This window comes from Mirounga leonina, unplaced genomic scaffold, assembly GCF_011800145.1.
Source record: "Mirounga leonina isolate KUSES-001 unplaced genomic scaffold, KU_Mleo_1.0 Mir_170, whole genome shotgun sequence".
NCBI lineage: Eukaryota > Metazoa > Chordata > Mammalia > Carnivora > Phocidae > Mirounga > Mirounga leonina.
The window spans coordinates 3870805-3892028 of NW_023270433.1; the positions used below are offsets into that span (position 1 = coordinate 3870805).

Here is a 21224-nt window from a genome sequence, read left to right on the forward strand (position 1 = left end):
TCGCGCGCCGCCCACGTGGGGCCGAGCCGAGCTGCGGGCCGGCCGCGAGAGGTCCGGCCGCGCTGGCCGGTGCCGCCGCCCGCCCGTGTCCGCCTGTGCCCGCTTCTCGCCGCGCGCCATGGCCGCCGCCGACGGGCCGCTCCTCCACGTTCCGGAGCCCCCGGCCGCCGCCCCCAGGACGCTCCCGGGACCCCGCCGGGCCCAGGGGACCCGGGTGAGTTAGGACCCGGCTTCAGAGCCGTCCGCACCCGAGGCCGGCCCGCCGCCTCGCCTCTGGGTGGGGTTTCGAACTACCACCGACAGAGCTCGGGGGCAAAGTGGGCTGTCTAGCAGCTTCCGGAGAAGTCGCCGAACCGCACGTGTCCGAGCTCGGAACACCAGCCGGCGGGGATGTGCGGGGCGGCCGCGGAGCGGGTGCGGAGGGGCGTCTGCTGGCTCGCGCTGCTAGGCGGAGGGCCCCGAAGGTCGGGTCAAGGACGGGAGGCTGATTCGGGCCCAAGTTAGGAACTGCCGCCGGGGTGCGAGTGGCAGCCCGGGCACTTGCCAGCCACACCTCCTAACTTCTCTCAGCCACCGTTGCCTCATTTGAGGGTGGTTTGGTTCAGGAACGAGGACTGGACGAGGGGTCTTCTTCAAGCGCTTTCAAACATGGCATAGATGCTCACCCAGCGTGCGGTGGGCAAAGAATACGGAGCGCCGGTTTAACCCGCTCACTAGGGAGGGGAAAGATGCTTTAAATTTAAACGAAGCCAGGAAGGAAAACTGGTTTCTAGGGTGGTTGACTTCTGTCCTGGAACAGAGGAGGGCTGCAGGGCAGAAAAACCTGTTGTAGAATCCCGAGTTACCACAGAGGCCAGGAATTACACCACCTCGTGCCGGGGAAGGTGTGTGTTTTCTCCAGAAAGCAACAGGTGATTCCACTGACGATTGCCGAAGTTCAGTTCAACCAGTGTGTTGAAGCTGATATTCCTCGAGTTCATATAAGGATTCTCTTCGGTGGTTTTTCAGTGATAGTCAAGCTTTAGGATTTAGAGGTTTGGGAGTAGGAGTTTTCAGCTAGCCAGCGGGGTCGCTGCTTCTGGGAGGAGGAAGGGGAAGTCCCGAAGAGCGGCTGGGAGCATGGGATTTGGAGTAGGACAGACCTGGGATTAGATTCCCACCTTGCAACATGCGGGTTTTGTCAACTTGGGGGAGTTATTTCACCGCTCTGAACCTCACTTTCCAGTCTGTAAAATGATTGTAAAATGCAGGGTAGACGTAAAATTGTCCACCAAATAAAGGATAGATAAAAACAACAAAACAGTGTCTACTTTATATAAAGTTATTGTGAGGAGTAAATGAAATAATATACATAAAGACTCTATATATTTTCTGGCCCATAGAAGCACTTAATAAATGCCAATGGTAAATAAAGTCGTATTGGCTTCATTTTGAGTAGTGGAATCCCTGTGTCGGGAGGTCAGTGGGGTGCTTGTGTCCTGGAGGTGCCTAGTAACACAGAGGAAGCGCTATTAACACCTCCTTCAGTGAGTTGAAGGAATAAAAATTGGATGTCTGGCTTTATGATCGCTTGAACCACTGTGTCAAAAGGATGTGTATTAATAAGATGATGACAGGTGTCTGCAGTGCCCTCGTCTGCATCTGCATTTTTTGTTCGTCTTGAATGAGAATTACAGGTATGCCAATCAAATTTGCCAGTGGCCTGAATTTGGGACGGGTAACTAATATAGTGACTTTGGGAAGGCCTCGAGACCTTAAGTGATGCTATATGTAACAGTATGTAGTGTTTTCTTTTTAAAAATGTTTTTTGACAATTCAAGTAATCCAGGTTTATTGTAGGAAATAGGGGAAGTATGTTAAAGTGAAAAACCCCATAATTGCCATGCTCAGAGGTAACTCTGGTTAACATTTTGGTGTATATCCTTCTAGAAAACAAACAAGGGATGAAACTACACATGATGTTTTCCAACCAAACAGGGTACAGTTAATAAATAGTATTATAGCATAATCATCAGGAACCCTGGGTGTAGAATCAGGGCCTGAGCAAAACCTGGATCCCCCAATGATCCTGGAACAAATTACCTCATATCTCTGCCTCAGTGTTCTCATCTTAAAATGGGATGATACCAGTACCTGTATTGATACATTAGATAACTCTTAAGTACTTAGCATATTGCCTGGGGTCTGGTATATTTATTAATATCAGAGACATGGTATTTAGACTTAGGGCTAGATGGCCCTTAGAGGTCATCTGCCAGAACCCGCTCATTTTACAGGTACAGGAACAGAGACTCAGAGGGAGGTAATTTGTTTAACGTCGTAGAGCTGACTTTTTAGTAGATTCAGGTACGTCCTAGCTCATCTTTGCTCAGATGCCACTTCATGAAGCATTTCTGTTTCCTGGCCTCCTTTCCCCTTGCCGTAGGCCGTGGTAGTCTTGTTTTGTGCTTTTGTAATCCTTTGTACATACCTCTTCTGAGTACAAATATAGGTTTGGGTTTGTGGTTTTATACTTTTGTCTCTTCCACTAATCTGTGATCTCCTCAAGGGCTTGGCTAATTTTCTAGCCTTGTATCCTCAGAACCAAGCTACTTGTTGACAGCTGCTGAGGGGTCAGTTTCTTAAATGAATGTATTGTGGATGCTGGGGCAGAAAAGCTAACAAACAGTGGAATAGTGTCCACATTATGGGAAGGGATAATTCCATGTGTGTCGTTCATCTTACAAGCATTTATTGAGCACTTACTCTGGGAAGATTTGAGCCCTACAGGGGATGCAGTGCCACGCAGGACAGACTTGTCCATTTCCTTATGGAGTTTACAGTCTAATGCGGAGGGCTGACACCACTTAACAGATTACATTTGACGCTTGTATATTGTACTGAGGGACAATATACAATTGTCATAATTGTACTGAGTGCTACAGCGAAGAAAAAGGGTGCCAGGAGAGCCAAGAGTAGGAGCCCTGGCCTGACTGGGTGGAGAGAAGAGGTCAGGAAAGGTTCTTCTGAGGACCCAGTAAGCCTAGATCTGAAGGATGAGTGAGTTAGCTAGCCAAAGGGGGGTTGCAGACATGGGTATGGCAATAGCATGTGCAAAGGCCCTGAGGAGGGAGGGAGCATGGTGCATTCTAGGAATTAAGGAAGACCAGGACAGCTGAGGCTGGTGAGATGGGCAGAGTCCAGCTTCTAGAGGGCTTTGTAGATCATATTATAGGTTTTTGATTTTAGCCTGAGAGCCGTGGAAAGCCTGTGAAATATTGTGCTTAATTCTGAATACTTGCTTTTAGAGAACAGTGGACATGAGAATAAAAGGTGACTGGGATGAGAAAGGATTGAAAGCTCGTGTCCTATTTGGACTGTTTAGTCCAAAGAAGAAACAGAAAGTTAGATGATGTGTGAAGGAATGTGATGCACAAGAGGAAGTAAGCTTGTTTTGTGTTGCTGCAGAAAGCAAACAGACTAGCAGATAGATGATCAAGGTGGCAGATCTTGTCTGAGTGTCAGAAACAGCTTCCTAACCCCTCGAATTTCGTGTCTCAAGGGATGGAGAGCAGTAAAGGGAGGTGTGTAGGCAAGGCCTACTGCAAGGCCACCTGTCAGGGAGCTTGTAGTAGGAAGTCTATGCGTGGTGGGAGTGGCCTTTAGGCCTTTTTATGCCCCGAGAATCTGTAGTTCCATAAATCAAGGAACGTCAGCACATTTCATTGTGCCTTGCAAATGATTCAGCAGATCTGGAACTTGACTTTTATCTTTTTCTTTAATCTGAACATTCATAAATTTGGGACTTTGTAAGAATAGATTTGTAAAATGGAGCAGGTCAATACTTTATTAATAGTAAATATTCGAAGTTGGTGTTTATTAAATTATTTAGATATAGGAGTCCTGTAGTTGTCAGGAACAAACAAGTGTTGTTATTGGTAGGTTAGCCTGAAGCTGACAATCACAGCCAAAAGCAAGCTGATGTGTAAATGGAATCCGTCATTTCCAGCAAAGGGGGAAATAACATTCCAAGAGAAACCAAAATGCCAGAATAATAAGCCCTGGCTACTCAGGGGATGTTTTTTTTTTATTCACGTGTAAATTGGAAGAGAAGGCCAAAGAAAACAGAATGTTTCTTCAAAGAAAATTGGCTGTTTCTTCTCCTGGGAGAAGTTTGGACATTACACATGTAGCCACATCCATGTTACAGAAATAGCAACAGGCAAGAAAATGCCGAGTGTTGTAGCCTGTAATTGGCGATCAGATGGGGACCTGAAAGGCAAGGAGAGTTGGAAATAATTGTAGTAGAAGTGATGGATGGAGCAGAATTCTCATTTGGAATGGAAACGGGAGTAGGAATCATCTCCAAGCCATCTGAATCTGGGGGAGCAGTGTGAGGGGGAGGATGACAGCGATCCAAGCACTCTGGGGTAGAGCAGTAATGAAGGTTTCTGCTTCCTGGGCATGGGCTGGGCTGCAGCCTCCCATGTGTAGTCACCAACAGGCTTTGTTGGTGGAGAGAGAGGATGCGCTCCCCCCCTCCCCTGTTCTTTTTGTGTAGATGGACATCTAGGGATAAGGATTGACTTAGCATGCACGCTTCACAAGGTGGGTTTCTCTTCCCTTAAAAGAGACTCCCATTTGTTCATGTTCAGCCCCACAAAGGTTTCTCCCTTGATCCTTACCTTCATCTTGGTTGAGTTGATGGTGAGGATGGATGGTGAGGTCTAGTGTATGAATGAGCTGAGATTTTTGTGTTTTCTGTTTTGTTTTTTTCTTTTTGGGGGAAAAAAAAAAAAAAGGCTGAGTCAAAGAATCTGATTGCAGACCCTAAACTGTTGCTTGACATATGGGGCATAATGATCTCTGCAGGGAGAGATGCAATTCTGTGGGCAGTCAGGCTTCACTCTGAGGTCTGTCTTCATGGACTAATGCATCTCTTGTTGCTCTTGCCTTTTGGGAACAACACAGCAAGCAGAGGCCACCAAAAGAAAACACCAAGCATCCAGTGAGGCTCCCCCAGCGAAACAGAGGAACGAGGCATCATTTCTCCTGGCCAAGAAAGCTGCTGCTAAAGAAACACAAAGGACTTTTAAGAGGAAGGCACAGAAAACATTTTCTCCGAAGAAATCTTTGGTTGGTGTGAGTGATGGAACCCGAGAACAGAAACCGTGCATTAGGACTTCATCGTTATTTAAAAACAACCCTGAAATCCCAGAGCTCCACAGGTATGTTCAGGGGCATGTGTGCTCAGGAATAGGAGGAGTTAAGTGTATTCTGCCTTTTTCTCTGTCGATTGGAACTGATACCTGGGTTTTCTTCATCATTTGCAGACCTGTAGTAAAGCAGGTGCAAGAAAAGGTGTTCACTTCAGATGCTTTTCATGAACTGGACCTCCACCCACATTTAGTAAGTATCTCTCAGTATCTTGTGCCGTTGGTTTTTTCAGTGTGGTTAATTTCTTGGGAATGTCTGGGAAATGACAGTTTTAGGAAGAAAAATCAAAGAATGGTTATTTCTGCTCCAAATTAACCTGAGTGAAGTCAGATCGATAATATGCTCTCCTAGGACAATCCCAGTGAGCCTAGGTTACTGTTCACTGTCCTTACCTCCATCCCCACCCCCTTTTTAAAGAACTAAACACTTTCCTAACCTAATTCAAATTAGGCCTGGGGCTCCACTTATTGGACTCTAGGACAAGCTCCTAATTAGTGGGTAGATGGGACGTGGAGGCTGATCTGGGTGGCAGGGCTCACAGTGACCATAGGAGAGGAAACTGAGCTGGCATCTTCATATCAAGGGTAGTCTGTCGTTAAATTGAATGAAGATGTTCTACAAACAAATGGATTTTTTTTTTTGTTTTTTTTTTTTTTACTGTGAATGAAGTTTCCACTCTTATTTATGAGTAAGAGAAAAATGCATTAACTTTCAGGGAGTCTGGATTTCCTTTGCTCCTATGGTCACAGCTCACTCCTTTAGGGTTGCTTACATAAGCTGTTTTCTTACCTATGGGTTTGAGCAGGGACATCGAGCAGGTTTGTGCTGTGGACATTTGGGGATGGATAACTCTTTGTCATGGGCACCGTCCTGTGCATGGTAGGATGTTCAGCAGCACTCTATGACTACTCACTTGATACCAGTGGCATCCCCTGCCCCACTTGGGACAACAAAAATTGCTTTAGACATTGCCGTGTGTGTGTGTGTATGTGTGTAGGGCGGCGGGGGGGGGGGGGATGGTGGGCAGAACCACCCCCAGGTAACACTCACTGGTTGGAAGAACTTCAACATGGCCATCGGTTTTATCCCAGTATCTTCTCCTTCTTTGCATCCTCATTTGCATTAAATTTATTTGTGCCAAAAAATCGGTAGTTAAAAATATTTATTTTGTGTGTTCTCTTTTAGATTTCCACAATAAATACGGTCTTAAACATGACTAGTATGACCAGGTAAGGGTTCCAGACCAGTGTTGCTTTTGTTAAGACTTGAATGGGTATGACCAGTGAAATTTGAATTATCTGTGGAGCGCAGAGCAAATTTGTGTCTTCGTACTAGAGAACACTGCCAGGTTGTTGCCCATCCAGGGCTTGACACATAACTTAACCCCCCAGTTCCCCCACTTGTTAAGTGGAGAGACTGAGTCCTCAAGTACTTCTGTTGTCAGCTCTGAACCGGTGATCCCGCTGCTGTCCATGCTACCCTGAAGATAATATGTCCACAGTATAGAATTTATCTGGTCATTTTTTAGTAGTAAGAATTAGAGGCAAACAAAAAGATTGGAGTAAATACTTGGTCAGATATAATGGGATATTGAAAAAAATTTTTTTGAATGTTTAATAGTAATAACTCTTGGAAAACAGAATAGTAAAAGGTGTAGAGAAGAGATGAACTTCCTTTTTGTGAGTATGTATGCTTTATATTTTACATTTTACTAATCGTCACATTTTACTTATAGGTACAAGGTAATAAGAGTCTTGAAGAATAAAAGGAGGACCCCCCCCCCTTGCCCATTTTTTTGTTCAGTTTCATCAACCAAATTTAAATGAATTCTGTGCCCTTTTTGTTTGTTTTTAAATACACATGTGGACGCACGTCTTAGTGTGTGTATGATAGTCACACCTCGGTTTTTTGGAGACTGGGAAGCAGCTCCAGGCTATCTGGATGGCTCACAAGCTTCCTGGTACTCTCTTGCATGGGAATCTTTCTGTCCCGTCTTGTTGTGTCTCCCTGCCTGTCATGGGAGGCCGGGGGGTGGGGCGAGGTGTGTGGAATGCTCTTGTGGGAGCTCCAGCTTGTCATCATGCCTGTGACGTTTTTCTTTTTAATCTCTTTGCTAGAGCCGCCAATACCTGGCTTGCCTCAGCATTTTCAGCTGAGTTCCAGAAATTTAACTGAGGTTTTATCCCTTCAATCATCAAAAGTTTCTCAGCACCTTCGCTTGAATGTTTAGGTGACTTCTGAGGTAGCAGTTGGCAGATGCAGCAAAGCATGGGGGTGGGTGTGATTTGTGTATCCTGCATCTCTGCCTGTAAACGGGAGAGGGTAAAATATTATAATGGAGCATGTGTTCTTTCTTCTGTGTGGCCCAAGCGTTCAGAAGCAAAGTATTCCTGCGTTGCTGGAAGGCAGAGATGCTCTGGTGAGGTCGCAGACGGGCTCAGGTCAGTCGTCACTTAACTTCTGCCCCCTTTCCCCTGATACCCAGGCCACACTCACATAGTAGGTTCCATAGTAAAGTGTCTGTCTGTGGCGGCAGTGGCTTTGTTTTGTTGAGGGAAGGAGGGAGGCCGTGCCTGCTCTTGATGAGAACCCCGAATTTGTTCCCCTAGGGAAAGGCAGGGGGTGGTTGGTGGTGCTGTGGTCAGGAACGATTGGGAGGTGGTCAGCCTCTGTCAGGGCTCTGCCCAGTCCCACCGTCTGTGGCCTGAGCTGCCCTCCTCACTCCAGTGGGGGATGAATATTTCTGATACTAAAGCACAGCTCTGGCATGAGCACACACTGCTTGCATGCCAGTTGTTTTGCTCTAATACAGAACACAGGTTTTGCATGTTCCAAAATTGTCTGTAGACTTGTTCTTCTGCCCCTCTTGTGCCCAGAATGGCAGGTTGGCTATTCACCACGCCTCCCAGCTCAGCCACCGTTCAGGTGGGTGGAAACCCGAAGCTTTTGCTTCGTGGTTTCTCCACGGTCTTTAGAGGCTGGCTCAGGGTTCAGACAGGCTCCTAAGCACATCAGCGCCGTGCAGGTCGTTCACTTAGCCGTAAAGCTCATTTGCACGGTTAAGGAGGACTTTCAAGTTTTCTAGCTTTGAGGGGTAGTCCTCAAGTTGAGCTTTTGTGTAACTTGGGAAATGTGTCATTGTCTCCCTTGTTAGCTGGATAAAGGAGCTGAAGCTGCAGGTTTTTTGGGAAGTACTGGATTTACAAACAAAATTGGGGGTTGTGGCAGACGGGCAAATTCTGTTTTCGCCTCTCTTGGATGTAGGACGTGCACTTTTCCCGCCCCCAGAGTTGAGTGCTACCCAGAGGTAGCAGAGCCCATTTTCTTTACTGTCTTTGCTTTTCTTACCTCTGTAGGGTCTGTGATTTTAATTGCTTTTGTACTTTTTTAAAAGGTAAAACTCTTGCCTACTGCATCCCTGTGGTCCAGTCTCTTCAAGCAATGAAATCAAAAATACAGGTGAGTATGGTGTTTTCCTGTTATTGCTCATAGTGCATAAGCAACATTGAATTGAACCAAAGCAGTAATTCTGGGACCATTTAGCATTATTTTCTTCTTTTTGATTCATTTATTACATAAACACGTTGCATCTGAGGACTGTGCCCAGAGTAGAATAGAATAACTTTATTTTGTAATCATCATGGCATGTCTAATAGGAAACATTTGTAAAATACATGTTCCTCGTGTCAGACGTTGTGCTGGATTCTTTGCCTGTGTTGTATATTCTTGAATCTTAAACCCCACCCCCGGCCCAGTGAGTCACAGGTATTACTGTTACCCTAAGTTTACAGAAAGAAATGGAAGCTTGGGGAGCAGTGGTGGAATACTTGTCTTTAGTTGGGAAACACATTTAGTTAGTGCCTGGGCCAGAGGGGCCAAAATTGGGTTCCCCGGGTCCTGTAGGAGGCACGTTAACTGCCAGGCTCCAGAGGCGCAGGCATCATCCGAAGACCCAGCCCACGGTCCCACAGATACGGCCCGGTTATCTTCAGTGGAGAGGACGTGGTGAGATCTGAAATAGGAAGTGAGGTGGGTGCACAAGCAGAGGAGAGGAGCTAATTGGTTACTTCTTTTTTCTCATTTTGGACAGACAGAATTAGGCATGTGTCCACCCTACTTGATACTGAGTGACAAGCAAGTAGTGCTAGCATTGGATAATAGCCCACAGGCTAAAACAAACATCCAGGGCGCCTGGGTGGCTCAGTTGGTTGGGCGACTGCCTTTGGCTCAGGTCATGATCCTGGAGTCCCTGGATCGAGTCCCGCATCGGGCTCCCTGCTCGGCGGGGAGCCTGCTTCTCCCTCTGACCCTCCCCCCTCTCATGTGCTCTCTGTCTCAAATAAATAAATAAAATCTTTAAAACAAACAAACAAACAAACAAAAAACAAACATCCATGAGTACAAACTGATAGAAACAAATTATTGAGTAAATAGATAAGCAGACGGGAGAAGGACAGACCCTCTGCACAGTAGAATTCCAGCGGAGAAACATAGAAGTGATGGAGTAGAGCATCACCGTCTGGCCATTGCCTTAGTAATACTGTGTCACACGTCACAGATGCTGAAATGAGGGGGTGAAAGTCTGATGAAAAATGGGATATTTACCTAGTTAGTCTCAAAGGATCTCCCTACAAGATATGTCTTAATCACAAAGGGCAAAACAGTCACTTTATGATGGGGAGCCTGCCTGGCTGCTACCACCTTACCCAGGCGATCAGCGTGGGCATCCCCAGTGCTGGGACGTGTCGGCCTCATGCACCTCCAGATAGGTGCCCAGAGGACCCAGCGCCACTTCTATGATTGTCCTGCCCCAAAGGTGTCACCTGGATTTAATCCTGAGCAAATATCAGACAAACGCAAATCTAGAGACCTTCTCCAAAGCAACTGGCCGATACTGTTCGAAAGTATTAAGGTCATCCAAAACAGAAATGCTGAAGAACTACCCCAGGTTAAAATAGACGAAGGAGGCGTGACAGTTCAGTGTGACACGTGGCCCTAAACTGGGTCCTGTCTGGGGAGGGGACGCTGCAAGGTCAGTCAGTGAAGTCAGAATACAGGCCGCAGATTAATTCAGAGTTTCACATCAGTACTGATTCCCTGGTTTTGATCATCGTACTGGGATTTTGAGAATTAATAACCGTATAAGGAAGCTGGGAGAAGGGTATAAGAGAGTTCTTTTACTATTTGTGTAATTTTTTTGTGAGCCTAAATTTATTTTGAAATGAGTTTTTAAATTGTACTTTAACTTTATTTAAATAATTTTAAATCAATAAAACAAATCCTACACAACATCCAAGTGATGGAACCTTACATAGACATTAAAAGTGGTATTTTTTTCAATTTCTCTTTGTGAACTTGACAAGTCTTCTTGCATATGAAATTGAAAAAAGGTAGGATACAAAACAGTATGTACAGTTTGATCTGATTTCATAAATAATACTCTGTGTGCATAAAAAGACAAGAAAGAAACTATTAATACTGGTTTCCTCTGAATTGGAGAAGTAAGGAATTTATTTCCTACAGGTGACTGATTTTTTTTTTTCCCATTGGGCACTTTTCAGTAAGATAATTCATATAAAGGATTTAGCATTGTACTGGTACCTCGCTAGAGGAGAGAGGCCAGGTATTGCAATAATGTGGGAAAGTCTTATCCATTTATAAATTCTAGGAGAATTTCTTGCCAGCAGTGGATTTTTGGTTTTTTGGTTTTTTGTAAGGTTGGAGAGTTGGGGAATATTTAAGCTGGCGTGGGTCCTGTAGTTCCAGCCCAATTGTCTCATTTCATAGGTCGGTGACCTGAGGACAGGAGAGATTAGAGTATGTACCTAAGGGAGACCATGTGGTGGGCAGCTCTGCTCAAAGCCTGGGTGCGAGTGTGTCTTTAGGCAAACCTTTTCATCCCTCTGTGCCTCAGTGACTTCACCTGTTGTGCGTGTCTCCCAGGGTAACCCTGAGGCTCCTGAGCTAATGCACGTGGAGCGTGGAGAGCTGGTGTCCAGCTTTTAGTAACGGTACCTGCTCATGAAGCGGTAGTTGTCACCGTCCACAACATGGGCCTGTGGCTAGTTGGAAAGGCAACGATTTGATTTGCTTATATCTAGATATGTTCACCAGCCATGTTGTCATTTTTACTTACTCCATCTATTTCAAAGATTGAAATATTCTGTAAAAAGAGTTTTCTAAGTCCAAATTTAGTTCATTTATTTCAAGTAATATTCAATAGAGGCCCTTGGAGTTCATTGTAAAATGATTTGACCTGTAAAAAACCTATCTGGAGGGAGCAGCAAACTCAAGGCACCCAGCAGAGTCGTAAATTGCTCTGGTATTGGAATGGGAACGGATTGCTTTTCTGTGTTTTCACTCTTTCAGTTATTTGGGCTCTGATTTTTTTTTAACAACACATCCATCCTTCTTTACTCACTTCTGCCCTGCGAGGAATTGATTTTTCTTTCTTCTTCTCTGTGTAGTAACACCTTTTGAAATGTCAGAATCTCCTAACGTCACACTGTGGCACGTTGATACTGTTGTACGAACATGTTTACCGTTCCTCGCCTGGGCCTCGCAGACTTGATGTCGAGTACAGACGGCTCTAGTTTGAATTCCAAATCCTTTTCTCCTTGTGTGTAAATGTTTCCTATGCAAAACATGAAAACCATGCTTGTAATTGAATCTGCTCTAAACCTGCACTTAGCTTCTGCACCAACATTGTTTTGATTAATTCCTAAGTGTCTGTGAGCACTTTAGAGATGCAAGACACCACTGACTTTGAGACCTTTATGGGGTTACTTTTTTTGTTTTCTCTTACTATTATCTTTGTTATTATTTTTTTAGGTATAATGTATATGTTAAAAAATTAAAAAGAGTACCAAACAGTACATGGTGGGAAGTAAGTCTTATACCCCCTCTCCCCTACATGGCACAGCTCTCTCGGGGTGTGGGGTGCCAGGTCCTCCTGGGGCTCATCTCTGCAGAGAGAGCAAGTGTGAGCCTACAGAGTTCCCTTCCCCCTTCAGCTTCTGTGTGTTTGTTTTTCTGTTGTGTTTGGTTTGATACACAAGTGGTTGCTTGCTGTGCGTGATGTTTTGTACCTTGCTTTTGTTCGCTTGGTATGTTTGGGGATAGTTTCTTAGCAGTGCCTTGCACATCTGCTTTGCTTTTTTAATGGCCGCCTAGTATCCTGCTGCCTGTCGCCACCATAAGTTACTGTATCAGTCCCTCGTTGGTGGAATTTACGTTATGTCAGTATTTTGCTACAAACAAGGCTCTTCTACATACTGCACAGTCTGTAAAATGTTTTATTTTTTATGCGTACTTATGGGTGCGTCTTTTAGAGAAATCCCCAGAAGTGGAAGTGGCATGTTTATTTGGTAGATGACGCCGCAGTTGAACGTCCAGTGGGTGAAGCCACGGTGCGCTCCCCGCAGCAGGGCACCCAGGAGCCCCTGCTCGCCCGCGCCCTCTTGACCCTGCCAGCTGTGTTGGTTTTGCTCGTTTGACAGACGGCGGAGTTGAACATCTCACATGTGTGAAAGCCATGTTTTGAATTCTTATTTCCAGAAATTGGCTATTTACGTTCTTTCTCCATTTTTCTACTGAAGTTGTTGTGGTCTTTTTTATTTTTATTTTTTATTTGAATCACAGACCTTTGTAAACTAAGGAAATTGGGCCTTTCTCTTATGTGTGGCGTGTTTTCCCTTCATTTTGTCATTTATACTTGATTTCGTTTAGGTATTATTTTCCCATTCTGAAGTTAACAATTTTTACATAATAGAATTTATTAGTGTTTTCTTTTATAGTTTGAGTTTTATGTCATCTGTAAAAAGGCTGACTTGATTCCACCTTGACTTTTCTGACTTTGTTCTTGAAGACTGAATAATTTATCTTTTCCCTACTGGTACAAAATTATTTCCTGTAATTCTGTGCATACTTGATTCTGTTCTACTTGCTGTTGTAATCTCAATTTATATGCCAGTATCAATTTTTTTTTAATTACGGTAGTTTTAAATTGTTTTAACATCTGATGTTTTTCAGACATGTTTTGGTTATTCTTCATAGGAACTTTGAAATCAGCTTGTCTGAATATAAGTATTATATATGTTGTGTGCATATATGCATATTTGTGGCAGTTCTGTTAGGTTTGCATTACATTTGTGGGTTGACTTAGGGTTAGTGTATTTGTAATATGGAGGCATCGTATCCAAGAATAGGATACATTTTCCCATTTATTCAAATTTTATTTTATGCTCCTCAGAAGTGTTTTAAAATGTCTGTCATACAGATTTTGAACATTTTTTGTCAAGCTTCTTGTTGCTGCTCTGCTGTGATTTTTTTTCCCCTTCCATTGTGTTTTGTAACTTTTTTACATCAGAAGGCTGTAGATCGTGTATATTAATTTTGCATTCAGCTACTCCACTGAGTTGTCTTTTTTGTAGTAGATTTTCAATTGATTCTCTTCAGGTTGGTTTTTTTTGTTTTGTTTTGTTTTTAAGGATAAAATACCATCTGCTAACAATGACAGGTTTACCTCCTACTTTCCAGATTTATTCATATTTCCTTCTCTTGTCTGATTGCATGGGCTGGAACCTTTAGAACAAGGTTGCATAATAATAAGGGTAGTGGGCATCGGAGTCCCTTTCTTAATGAGACTGCTGCTGATGTGTGCAAGTGGCCACCCTCAAGTTCTGTCCACCTGGAGGCCTGTGACCTTCATCCATCCTCACATCATTTCTTTCCTTCTGTGTCGATAGCGCAGTGACGGTCCCTATGCCCTGATACTGGTGCCGACAAGAGAGGTAAGCAGTCTCATCTTCGGGATGGGTTTTAAGCAGGTACTTTCCTCTTGGAAGTAAGATCCTTTTGAATTTAAAAGTGGGTTTTACCATTTTTCTCCCTGCTGCACCCTTACATTTGCCTGGGGCCATCCTTTTGGTTCCCATCAAGAAGAAAAATTCAGGTACTCTTTTTGAAAATCATAAGCTAAGTATGGAAAAGCATTTCCTTATTGTCTAAAAACTAATGACACTATAAATTTCTGTACTTTTAAAAGGAATTAAAATAATTACATTTTCTACTTTTTTGGTTTCTTTTATAACTTAATTAAAAATTAGAGCAGTCGACCCTAAAATACTTTTTTTTTAAAGAGGCTACTGTACCAAAAATTTTACTTGTTCTTCAGAGTTAAGCTTCTTGACATTTTTCTTCTTTCTTGGTGGAAATCTCTTCTATCTGATCTATTTTATTTGCCTAGAGAGGCAAGTTTAGATTAGGGTTTCTGTTTTCTATATCAAATGCTAATCACTTCCTTGCAGAGAGTTGGTCATGGAGACGGAGGTCTCTCCTTGGCCTGTCATACAGCCTGCAGTACCCTCGCTCGGCTCAGTCCTGTGAAGGAGCAGGCGTGAAGCTATTTAAATTTTTACAGCAGCAAACTTGCTGCTTCCCTAAGATGCATCATGAATACTAAGCATATGGAAGCTATATACATATCTTTGGATAAAGGGATTATGTTGAGGCTTCTTGATAGTTGTTAATGGTTATAACCTACATTAATTTTCACTTTCTCTGGTTTCCACTGGGCTTGTTAGATTTTGTTCCTTTAATAAACTTGGGGAGTAACCACCTCTCAGTGCTCTATTTGGCATATTCGAAGGGTACCTCCTACGACCTTTAAAGCAATGTGCCCAGAGGCTAGCCTGTTGACCGCTATTCCAGGTTACTCCCTCCTGCATATTCTGTTCTCTGTCTTCCTGAAGGGGAGACACATTCAGGGTGATGCTGTTCCGCTTCTCCATCCGTGTGCGCTGTAGACGTGTACTTCTCTGTGTGGCACTCTGGGAATTTGAGCCAGCAGAGGGAGCACAAGACACTAGTTTTGTACACGTCCAAGGAGTGGACGCAGGCTCTCTGTCCACAGTCTCCAAACTGACAGGTTCCGGAAGGAGTGTAAGAACAAAGTGTATTGTTCTGAGTAGATGCTGTCTATCAGATTTTGTTTTTCTTAAATCTTAAGGTCCGAGTTGGAATCCTAATCACTTTACATTGTCTAAAGGTTTTTAAAAGGTTGGGGCTGAGGCAGGGCCGGGGGTGGGGGGCGCAGGTGGGAACAACCTCGTTCATTACCTGTAACTTTTCACTCTTGACAGCTGGCTCTGCAAAGCTTTGACACTGTCCAGAAACTGCTTAAGGTAAGGTCAGCTGTGACTTCAGTTTTATCTTTGTTTTCCTTGACTTTTTGAGAAGAGACAAGTCTACCAGTCTTAGCATCGTCTTCAAAAGGCAAGGAATTATTTCAGTTTTTCTGGATTCCCTGGGTTTCTCTGCTCTGCCCAGGTATAATTTATAGGATTTTACTGATCTAGACTTTACTAACTGCTGATTTCTAGCTTAGTTGACTAGTGTTTCCTGTTGCTTATAGTCCTGTACTTTGTTCACCATGGTCCCTGGCAAGCCACACGTGGAGACTCACAGGGACAACCACGAAGTGATCACATGGAAAGCTACGGGAAAGCCACACGTAGAGTTTAAGAAAGAAGCGAGAGAGGGCTTCAGAGCCAAAGCCTGCCAGCCTACCAAATTAGATCGAGAATTGATCTGTCTTTCTTTTGTCAGGGGTGGGGAGTAAGGAAGGTTTGTGCTTGGGTTTTATTGTACCCAGAAAGGTAAAAGGCAGTAGACTTAGGGAAATGTGTTTTCAACTCAGGCTCCATGGGGAAAGGCAGAGAAGCTACGGGAATCATTTAGAAAGCTCCCATTTCTCTCGCTGTGCTAGAAGATGTAGAGCTGTGATTTAAATGACTGCTGCTAGTATCCATAGCAGGGGTGATGTCTAGGAATTGTGTCTGCACAGTCACCCCTCCTACAATGAGAAGCCTGGGTCTTCCCTTCCAGCTTCTCTAAGGAAAAAGAATTTGGAATCAGTCTCTGTGTCTTCAGTAAAGGGGGCTTTGATGGGGCACCTGGGTGGCTCAGTTCATTAAGTGTCTGCCTTTGGCTCAGGTCATGATCCCAGGATCCTGGGATCGAGCCCCGCATCAGGTTCCCTGCTCCGCGGGGAGTCTGCTTCTCCCTCTCCCATTCCCTGCCCCCCACCTTGTGCTTTCTGGCTCTCTCTGTCAAATAAATAAATCCAATCTTTAAAGGGGGGGGGGGGGCTTTGCACTCATTTTTGTCTGATATCATTCTGTAGCCATTTACCTGGATTGTGCCTGGAGTGTTGATGGGAGGAGAGAGAAGGAAATCAGAAAAGGCCAGGTATGGGGACCTTTGTTTGTTATCCATTCCTGTTTGGATCTGTCTGTTCTGCCTTCCTATTCAGTCAGATTGGGTCCTTCTAAACCTGGAGAGAGCGTTATCTCAAACTGTGCTTCAGAGTCCCAGAGCGTAGGGACCGATTGAGGCAGCAGGGAGCGGTCACCTCTGGACGGTGTTGTCTTAAGAAATACTGATGAACCTACAAGGGGTTCCCTTCTGATGTGGTTGGTAGTGATGCTCACTATCCTCTTAAGTTCTGCCCCCCACCCCAGCATCCCTTAGTCCCTCTTGTTTGGTGTCCATCCCTCTTGGCAGTTCTCTTTTGTCTACAGTGGGAGTTTAGGGTCTGGTTGTTTGTCTGTACAAAAACAAGATCACAAACTTACATAATGCTCTAAACTCTGCTTTTTATATCCCGAACACTGATTCCTAGTTGGTATTAGAAGTGGTAATGGGGGTCAGGAGAAAATGTTGCAACAGGTAAATCCCAAATTGTCTGTATGCTTTTTGAAACATTTGTATTGTATTGTATCTTAATGCTCACTAGTAACACCCAGTCCCGTGCGTAGTTTGTAATCAGGAGTAAATATTAAACTTGAAACCTAAAAGTATTGGTTAGATTTGATTAAGCTATAAATAACAACAACAAACAACAGTGGCACAAACATATGGCAGTTTTCTTTTTCTTTCACATTTAAGAAGCCTGACGGTAGCCCATCCCAGGCTGGCATGGTGCTCTGGTATCAGGATCTAAGTCCCTTCTATCTTTTTGTACCCTAAGTGAGGCTTCCATTTTTAAGGGTACTCCATATTCTTAGGGAGTTGTTGGAGCTCCAGCCATTACATCTTGTTCCCTGCCAGGAGGAACAAAGATCATCATATGTCCTCCCTCCAGAGATACTTGTGGTTTTTGCATATTCCCTTTGTCCTTCTATCCCATGCTTGAACATAGGCACACGACCATACTTAACTTCAAAAGAGACTGAAAAATATACTCAGCTAAAAATTGGAAGCTTTAATTGCTATGGAAATACAGGATAAAGGATGTTTGGGAGTAAGAACTGAGATTTATTCTCCCTAGTCTACAGGACAAAGCTGGGCCCGCATTGTATGGAGGTTACAAAAAAGATTCGGTATAAGAAAACATTCTAGCCGTTAGATCACATTTGTGTGGGATAACTCATTTAGGTTGGAGGTTCCCTGGCACAGAAACCTTCAAGAACAGGCTAGATGACCATCTATCTGGAATGTTCTAGAAAGAAAGGACCCATGGATCAGATAAAGGGCACTGGATTATATAGTAAAGATTCCTTTCAAATTTAAGATTTTATGAATTTAATATAATTTTGGGTCTTAATAATCACATTCTATATGAAAGAAACTTTGGAGGAAAATGGAAACTCACATACATCTTTGTATCCATTTGTCATCGTGTTTGTCATGGCTTCACGCTGTGCATGTTGGTACTAGACATGAATCTGTCTCCTGTGCCTATTTTTGGTGTTTTCTATTGATATAGGCCCATTCGATTTATTTTCTTTTATGATACATAATTTTAAACAGACTCCGCAAAGGAATAAATATCCTTATCTCAACTCCTGGGCGACTGGTGGACCATATAAAATCCACAAAGAACATTCATTTTCGTCGGATACGGTGGCTCATTTTGGATGAAGCAGACAGGTGAGCCTCACCCAGAAGCATGAAAAGTAGCAGAAAAGAGCTGCTTCTGCTGGCTCATTGCGGTCTTTACTTTGCATGTGGAGTAAAATTCCCTCTCTTGAAAACACAGAATCTTGGATCTGGGTTTTGAAAAGGATATCACAGTGATACTCAACGCTATAAATGCTGAGTGCCAGAAACGACAGAATGTCTTGCTGTCGGCGACACTCACGGAAGGTGAGTTGAAGAGGAGTGCTCTTTGTTCCTAACCAGGAGGGAAGACGTAGACGTAACGGCTGTCATTTGTCCGCAGTGGTTCTCAGCGCTGGGGGCAGGAGCTGAGGAGGCAGGTGTCCCTAAAGCACTGCCTTTTCAGACTCCTGTCTTGCCTCCCTCTTCTAGTCACATCAGGCTCCCCCGTGCTCCCCAGGGTGTGGGAGGGAGGGCAGGGCAGATCCAGAGCCACCTCAGTTAGGAGAGTGCTTCCGGTGCTCGTGGCAGGGCGAGAGGAAGAGAAGAGGCTGACTCCCGTCCATCCAGAGGTTTCATGAGATTTTTTTGTGGGTGTTATCAGCCTGCCTTTCTCTTAAAGAGCATTGACCCTTAAACAGAGACCTAAGTTCTTTTCTGTCTTTCCATCTTCATGAGATGGACATTCTGAGCTCTCTTTCGTAGACGGGGCACTGAGGCTTGGCAGAGTCACTCTCTCAACACAACCCAGCTCGCGTGTTCTCAGGTCTGGTTTACACGTTTTACTGGCCCTTTGACAGTATGCACATAACCAGTTCTTAAAACGTATCCTAAGTAACATTAATTTTGAGAGATAATCCATGATTCTGTGCTCAGAAGTTTGGGGAATGCCACACGTTTCCTCCTGCTCTTAGAAATTCCTGGTGTGTGTCAACACAATAAAGGTTCTGAGAAGGCCTGTAAACCTATAAAACCCTATGACAGAATTCTGTGACACCCTTTTATCAGTAGATAGAACTGTAGAACCCTTGTGGGGTATGGGGACAGCTGTTAGTGTCCCTTTCAGTGGTCTTGCCCAGGTCAGAGTTGAGAAATGCTGGTGTGGAATCAGTGGGCCGCCTCCACCAGATCGAGCACAGGGCAGGCCCTTGCGGCCCTGGTGTTGCCCATAGGGAGCCTCTTCATCAGCCTGGACGTGTGGCGGGGGGGTGCGCGTACGAGACTAGCCTCACGGTGTGCATCCCTCACCTGTTTTGCCTCTTTCACTTTCGCTCCAAGGTGTGACACGGCTAGCTGATATCAGCTTGCTCAATCCGCTCAGGATTTCTGTCCTGGATGGACACCGTGGCAAGTCGGACCCAAAGGGCAGAGCAGTTCCTGAGGCCTCCCCTCTCCCAGCTGGTGGTGAGCCGGACAGCTTTGCGATTCCGGAGAGTCTCGATCAGCATGTGACACTGGTTCCCAGCAAACTGAGGCTCGTCTCCCTGGCGGCCTTCATCCTACAGCAGTGCAAGGTGGGCCCGCACGCGAGGCCCGGCTCAGTCGAGGGAAGAAGGTCCCGTTTTCTTTGTGTCAGGTGTTGATAGCAGCGAACTGAGGGACCCTCACTTGCACACACGCACAAAAGTTTTCCAACTAAACCATGTTCGCGAACGCAGACCTTACCAGTCAGCGGTTTCAGGGTTGTGGTAAAGAACCAGAGGTCAGGGATAGCTGCCACGTTTGACATGAAATCTGCCCTAATCCTCTTCTGGGCCTGAGAACCAGGAGCATCACAGGTAGCAGAAACATCTGAATGTGAGCAGACAGAGGGGCCCGGGCTTGTGGTTTTGAAAGAATCCCAGTATTTCTGTGTTTACAAGATCCCGTGCTAACTTTCCGTGGTATGTGGGAGAGTAGTGGGTGCGAGGGCTGGAGGGTGAACCTCACGTCTGCTGCGCGCGGCGAGCGCTGGATGTGTGCAGAGAAGAGGAGTGCACAGCCCCAGCCTACGGTGTGTTTGTCTGTCTCAGGTTTGGGAAACCCGGTCAAAGTTACAGCTCTACCATTTTCCTCTCATCTCCTCTTTGTAGCATGTTGTATCAAGGTTATTTTTGTAAAATCATTCAAAGCTGTCTGTCCCCGTTTCCAGATGGGGCTGGCCGGACTGTGTATTTTAGAGAAATACTCATTTTAGTGTCACCTCATCATAAAAACGTGGTGGTTCTTTCCCCCTTTGTACCGATGTAGTTTGAAAAAGACCAGAAGATGATCGTCTTTTTCTCGAGTTGTGAGCTGGTGGAGTTCCACTACCACCTCTTCCTACAGACCCTGCAGAGCCGCTCCGGGGCCCCAGCGTCAGGGCAGCTGCCATCTGCCTCCACGCCATTAAAATTCCTGCGGCTGCACGGCAACATGGAGCAGGAGGTGAGCACCGCGCCGTCCCCAGGAGTGGAGGCAGGCGCGAGTCCTCCGGGGTCAGCGCGGCCTTCCCTCTCGGACCCCACTGGGCTGGGTGGGGACGCGCCCCAGGCGGGCGACCTGCCGGCCCTGGAAGCAGACCCCACGGCTGCGTCGGTGGCGTGGGCAAGGGCGTCTATTGTTTCTGTGCGCTCTTGCTCTGGGAGCTGCCCTCTTCCACCTGAGAGAGCTCACAGGCCCGTCTTGGCCCGAGTCTGCCTCAACCAGCTGTTAAGGCAACAGAGTACCACTAAGTAGCTGGCACCAGGGAAGGGTTTTGCCTTTTTAGTACCCAGTGTGTAATTAGGGCTTGATGTCTTCAAATTAAGAGCATTAATGGAGCTAAATTGTGGATCCCATATGGTACTGCTGAGCGCGACTGCTGTCATTGTCAACAAGATACAGCGCTTTCACTCTTAACACCTTGGTTGGGAGAGGGGCTTCAGGGTCTTAGCTCTCTCTAGGTTCTGAGTTATACTGTTGTTCTGGAAGAAGAGAAGAGCGTCTCCCTGATTTTAGATTCTGAGCCGCATGGCCCTCATTCCGTTGAGGGGGTCGGCGGAGAGCAGACTGAGGGGAGCGCGCTGGCGTGGAAGGAGGACGAGCGGGCCCTGCAAGGGGGAGCCATGTTGCCCTAGAAGGAGGTGACCATGCGCGCAAGACGGTTAGGGAGAGACGACCAGGAATCGGAGCAAGACTTGAAATAC

The 21224-nt window shown here is 45.3% G+C and overlaps 1 protein-coding gene across 1 annotated transcript in view; it reads left to right on the forward strand.

The window, feature by feature from the left end:
- Positions 1-30: 30 nt before the first annotated feature.
- The window catches only part of DDX31 (DEAD-box helicase 31), a 68037-nt gene continuing 46843 nt past the window's right edge, over positions 31-21224 (forward strand). The window contains 13 exon segments of the mRNA XM_035015548.1: positions 31-214; positions 4951-5207; positions 5313-5388; positions 6382-6425; positions 7567-7637; positions 8591-8655; positions 13944-13988; positions 15339-15380; positions 16382-16446; positions 18010-18129; positions 18239-18345; positions 19357-19592; positions 20308-20484. Of these exon segments, the coding sequence (XP_034871439.1) occupies positions 119-214; positions 4951-5207; positions 5313-5388; positions 6382-6425; positions 7567-7637; positions 8591-8655; positions 13944-13988; positions 15339-15380; positions 16382-16446; positions 18010-18129; positions 18239-18345; positions 19357-19592; positions 20308-20484 (1401 nt within the window). The 5' untranslated portion in view covers positions 31-118.